Source organism: Lagopus muta, chromosome 18, assembly GCF_023343835.1.
Source record: "Lagopus muta isolate bLagMut1 chromosome 18, bLagMut1 primary, whole genome shotgun sequence".
Classification (NCBI taxonomy): Eukaryota; Metazoa; Chordata; class Aves; order Galliformes; family Phasianidae; genus Lagopus; species Lagopus muta.
Window position 1 is genome coordinate 8,726,126 of NC_064450.1, and position 6,081 is coordinate 8,732,206.

Genomic DNA, 6,081 nt, shown 5'->3' on the forward strand with positions numbered 1-6,081 from the left:
CCCTCCCCGCCCCTCTCCGCCCTTCCCCCTGCCCCCAAGATGGCGGCTGCCGGCGGCGCTCCGGTGCGGCTGCGGCTGCAGTTCGATTTCCCGCCGCCGGGCAGCCCGGGCTGCGCGCTGTGCTGGTTGCTGCTGGAGCCCGGCCAGGCGCGCCTGGTCACCGACCTGCTCAGCATCATCCGCCACCGCTTCGGCTTCAGCCGCCGGGCCCGCCTCAGCCTCTTCTTGGACGGAGCGCTGCTGCCGCCCACCGAGAGCGCCCGCCTCGTGCGGGACAACGACGCGCTGCGGTACGGCGGTACGGGCGGGATGGGGGGGGGGGGGGGGGGGGGGGGGGGGGAGATGGGGGCGATGCTGAGCGCCGTTTCTTTGGGTCTGTGCAGAGTTACGCTGGAGGAAATCGCGGCAGAGGGGTGTGAAGAGGCGGACGATGACTTCTGCGCACCGAAAGATGATAGAAAAAGGCACAAACGAAGGCAGAAGGCGCAAGGCATGTCCAGAAGCGGAGAAGAAAAACATCAAAAGGAAAAGAAAAAGAGTAAACGTAACCCGGAATGTTCCTCTGGTAGGGAGGACACCACTGGGGATGTTTCTGACACTCGGAAAAAATCCAAAAAGAGAAAGAGAAGGGAAGAAAACAGTGGGATGGTTCCCAGATCTTCTGAAGGGAAGAAGGGAAGTGCTGACAGACCCCCAAAGCTCCAGAAGGCACAGAGGGAGGAGCGGCCAGCAGCCAGAGAGAAGGACGGGCAGCGGGCAGCAAAGGTGGCCCATGGGCGGGCGGATGGCAGTGCTACTCTGATGGCTGCTAAGAGCACCTCCAAAAATCTGATACCAGAGGTCCGGAAGCAGAGGGTGGGAACATCGGAGTCCTCCAGCGCATCGTCCGACAGTGACAGCAGTGAATCAAATGTAAAGCACAGTAAATCTTCCCACAGACCTGCAGCAACAGCGCTTCCCAGAGACAAAGCACAAACTGCAATGACTGCTGTTGCTCGTAATCAAATGTCTAATGCTGAACATTGCAGTAAGACTGCAGTTAGTAAAAACGCTAAGAAATCGCAGTCCTCCAGTTCAGATTCTGACTCAAGCTCCGAGGATGAAAGAGCAGCAGCACAAGGCAGTACTGCAAAGCAGGCGCTGCCCAACAGTGCAGCAGCAGCACAGACTGGGCCCACTGGTGCTCCCAAAGCCAGGAGCTCCTCCTCCGAGTCGGACAGTTCCGATTCGGAAACACTCGTCATTAAAAAACCTGCAGCCAATGCTGGACTGAGTAATTCCATAGCAACAAATGGTTCCAAACAGTCACCAGTGGGAATCCAAGGGCCGGCTGCCGGGCCGGGGCGTGGGAGAGGGCGTGCAGCAGGAGAGGGGAACTTCTGGAGAGGACCGAGGGGCCGGGGGTTCCGGGGGATGGTGAGGGGTCGGGGCAGAGGAGAAAGCCCTGGCTTCTTCTATAGCTACAGCAGTGAAGGCCAGAAACAGAGGCAGTTACACGAAGCTGTGACAAACACTTCTGTTCCTGTCCAGGTGAGTGACTTACACAGTCAATGACCAGCTCTCTCACTGCTTTAACTGTACAAATAAAGTACAGCATGAAAGTAATTCAGAAAAGCTGAAAAATGTAAGTAGGGTAAAGGCTGGTAGATCTGAACAGTAAATCTGATGTTCGCAGTATATATCCTGCAGAAGCATTTATGAAACAATACTTAAGTGATTGTACTGGTGGAATAATTGCTATGGGCTACTTGGAAATGAAGGCACAGCATTGTTCACAGGGGTGCAGAGCAGAGTGCAGCTGATGTGCCAGCAGATGGCACTGTGGGTGGAGCGGAGACTACAGCCAGGTTCTGTTCCACAGCAGCTCCCTGGGCATCATCTGGAGAACTGATGTTACTGACTTTAATTGCAATGCTGGCATGGGAACTTGGTGGTACTAAGCTGTAGATGTGCTACCCTGGGCTGCCAGTCTGTCATTCTTAGACAAAATGCCGTCCTTCAGGTGAACTTTGCTCATTATGCACTCGTTATAATACCAAAGCACACCCCCACCCCAAGGCACGACCTCCCCTCACTGAGCACTGCTCTGAATTCTTTAGCCTATACCTTTAAAAACTCTTCCCCCCCAGGTGGGATTCACACACTTGGTTACACTGAGGGCCCTGGGAAACTCAGAAATCTCTGTGGAGTTGTTTATAACCTAGCACACGTGTGGCCAGGCTGTATTATTCTTAGTTCTTTGCAGACGGTGGATTTATCAGCAGCTGTTTGTTTTGCAGAATGCTGTGGATGTTCCCAAGAGAGACTACAGCGTTCTACCACTTCTAGCTGCCCCACCACAAGTGGGAGAAAGAATTGCCTTTAAGGTAAAGATCTTTGGAAGTTCTGAACGTCAGTAGGTCAGTGTTGTTTCATTTGGGCACTGTAAGTTTTGCAGGGAACCATATGTAGTCCTGCCAACCAAAAGCTTGTATTTTAGAATTGGATCTGGGACTGTTGCCTTGAAAGTACAAGAATTAGGAATCCATGAATTATTTTAATCTCGCTTGCTTGTTCATTAGTCAAAAATCTGCTTTAAACTTCAGTGTGTGGTTCAGAATTTCCAACTGTCCAAATCTCTGTAGGCAGCTCTGAAGGCATTCGCCCCTCTCTTGCTGTCTTTCTAACCTAACAGTTTTCCACAGAATAGAAAACACCACTGTTAGGTGTTAGCATCCCTATGTTCTTATTTCTCTCTGTAGTGTTTCTACAGTATTATTACAAAATTAGCCATACAAATAGCTACACTTCACTGCAAAATAAAATGATTTTTTTGAAAGAAGTAAAGAAAAATGAAATAATTGCTGCTGAGGAGACTGGATCCTCTCCATGATCTCCTTTCACAGCCTGACCTGAACTGGAGTCCTTCAGAGCAGTGAGTCCTGGCAGTGTGATAGGCACTGGGAGCTGGGTGCCTTGGTCCCTGTGCTTCCCATTGCTGAAGGAGCTGTGCCTGGGGAGAGGATCAGGAGAAGCTGTCACTGATTTGTGTTTCTTTCAACAGCGCTTGGAACTAAATGAGAACTACAGTCCTGAAGTTTCATCATATAAGGTATTATTTTTTCTCCCTCCTTAATTCACTGAAAAAACTATTATGTGGGGTAGAACTTCAATATTTTTAGGTTAATACTATCTCTCGTGTCACTCTGCAGACTATTCCTGGTGCAGCAGTAAAATCAAAACTCTAAAACCTGAAACTAATTGAAAATGTGAAAGGTGTAGCAGTTACTTAAAAAAGAAAACAAAGAGTATTAGAGTATTAATGATCATCACTGTTTTAGAGATGACAAACGCAGGCCTTCAAGGAGAAAACTGCAGCTGTATTTGAGTGCATTGCTCTTGAAAGTCAAGACAAATTCCTGGTTCTGGTGTAAGTAATTCAGCACCTACTTGAAATAACTTGGTTTCTAGAAAGGTCATGATTTAAACTACTGCCAGGTCAGTGACAGGATCATGAGTTTATCTATGCCAGAAACTGCAGAATGCTCAATTGTAATAGCTTGCAGATTTTGTATACATATATAGAGAGATAGAAAAAATTAACAAACACATACTTCCTGTAATTGTAATCCAGTATCACAGTGGTTGTAACGTGGAATAGTTATCCAGTGCTGAAGTATATCCTATCTGATTCTTTTCTTGTTCCCTTGTGAAGGAGGGGAGAATAATCAGTTGGAATGCTGATAAAAAACAGATCGAGCTTGAGATCCTTTCCTCATCAGCAAGCCAAAGTACGTACCCTGGGACACTGAATGCTTGTTGCTTTGTGCATCACTGGGGAGCAGCCTGTGTGAGGCATTTGGGACCATATATAATCTCCTCAGCTTCTTTCTTAACCTCCTTCTGTCCCCATTCTTTCCTTAAAAAGTCTTCCACTGGGTGTGCAAGGAGCCCATGCAGTGACCTGGCAGCGAGGCTGTGTGTGGCACCTGACCTTTATACTGGTGGGAATGAGTCACCAGAGCATTTTCTCAAATTTAGGCAGCACATTTGGATGAATGTTCTCAGGCACACGGTTTTATTAGATAGCCACCTTACTTTTGGTGTGTAGAATTCAATTCTTGTCAGATTTTGTTAGAGTTCTAAACATTGCTGATATGCTTGCAATTCAAAAGATGCTGAGAGAGCTCATCCCACACAGGCTGGTAAGGTGAGGTGCTGTTACGGTGCTGTGATAAAGGATAAGTACAGAGTGACACTCCTACAAATGCGGTGATCGCCTGAAGGAATGGAGCCTCAATTATTGAAACTGCTTGGAGTAATACTTTAAACAAAAAACCACATCCTACCAAACAAACAAAATAAAAAAACCCATGCATCCAACTGTGCCTCACTTTATAACTATGGTAAAAATGTAAACCTTTTGCTTTTTGTTTACAGTTAACTCAGTTGTTTTTTTTGCTTTGTTTTAAAAAGTTGCTAAAGAGCCAGGGAAGTTTGATCTGGTTTATCAGTCTGCAGATGGGGCTGAGCTGATCGAGTACGCCGTTCCTCAGGACACAAAGGTACGTGCTGCCTTCTTCTGAAGGCGGCCCTGTGGTTTTGCTGGCACATTGCCCTGCTTTACAACACTGTTCATTTCTGTCCTTTTATAATGGTGCATTTCATTAAAGTAAATGAAAGCAAAAAAAAATCCTTTCTAACAAGAATGTGAATTATCGTGAGATAATAAATTCTTGTGTATGATTTCAATTAATTAGATTTAGAAGGTCACCAGTGTGTGTAACTTCTTGGCTCAGTTATCCACGAGGTTCTGCTTTTCCTACCTGCACATCAGCAGGTCAAGGCTGATGAAGAAGATCACTGAACTGGAGGAATGATCCGTGACTTTTGTTCTGTAGTGCTGCTGTTCACATCCAAAGTGTGGTGCAGAAGAAATTGTACCTGTCTGTACTCCTTGTACGTGCTAACATTGTCTGTATTTCGCTTCCAGATAACTGAAAGTTGGGATTCGCTGATTGAGCCCAGATTAATTGTTGAGCCTCCAGTTAACGGATCAGGCATTGAAAACGGAGCAGTCTGAGATGTGAACACGTGTAAATACTTGTGTGGACTTGTTTCATGAGAAGCTGCCTTCCAGTTCTGAGGGCAGCAGGTGCACTGGTGGTTATTTTTCGTACATGGTTTTAAAATAAACACTGTTTTCTTAAGGTATGGTTTTGTGGTGATACGAGAATGCTTTGTTTAGTATAGATTTAATATAGATTCGATTTTTTTTTTTAAATAGAATCTTAGTTTTTATATTCTACTTCTGCGAGCTGCAAAACTGGAATGGTTTGATAGAAAATATAAAATATGACCTTGTGCTGTGTTGGTAGCTCTGCTGCTATGTTCTGTTTTGTCTAGAGCAGTGTATCTGCTATACAGAGCTTGCTGTAAGGATAATTAAAAACCACCATTGAAAACAATATACATTGACATTCATGAGTCTTCCTTTACTGCAGAGCGTGACACAAATGCCTAGACCTTACGGTTCTGCACAGAGTTCACCTGAAAACATCAATAAAAGCTTAAGGATTTTAAGCTTCCGTAATTTAGAGAGGAAGATGAATGGTGTTGGTGACAGAACTGTACCTAGAACCAGTGCGATACAAATGAATCCCAGACAAAATGGTGTCCCAGCATGTTGTCAGCAGGCTCTGAAAACCTTCGGAGCCGAACCCTTCTGCCCTTCCAGTGCTGAAGTGTCTGTGCTGCCTTTGCTCGGAACAAAACAAGAAAACCGCACCGGCTGCAACAAACGCCCGAGCAGCCGCGCGGCGCGGTTCAGCACCCGTCCGTTCCGAGGAAAGCTCTGCGGTGCCGGACAGCCCCGCGCCCTGCTGCGGCCCGCCCCGCTTCTCCCGAGCACAGCGGGCGGCCAGGGCTGCGGCCGCTGCCCTTTGAGCTCCCTGCTCAGCCGCGAACCCGTGCTTTGCTCCTGACTCACTTTGTGGGCTTGAGGAAAAAGCAAAGCCCCCCCAAAAAAACAAAACGAGGAAACACCTCGGGTGGTTTCTGCCCGCACTCAGCGTTGTCAGTAACAGTTACTTCGCCGGCACC

General features: G+C 47.1%; 1 protein-coding gene across 1 annotated transcript; it reads left to right on the forward strand.

Moving 5' to 3' along the window:
• Nucleotides 1–15: 15 nt before the first annotated feature.
• On the forward strand, nt 16–5,447 carry COIL (coilin). Its single transcript, XM_048964950.1, has 7 exons — nt 16–290; nt 384–1,530; nt 2,280–2,366; nt 3,044–3,091; nt 3,695–3,770; nt 4,456–4,544; nt 4,973–5,447. The coding sequence occupies exons 1-7, from the start codon at nt 40–42 to the stop codon at nt 5,060–5,062; spliced, it is 1,788 nt and encodes a 595-aa protein (XP_048820907.1). The 5' UTR covers nt 16–39; the 3' UTR covers nt 5,063–5,447.
• Nucleotides 5,448–6,081: the final 634 nt, after the last annotated feature.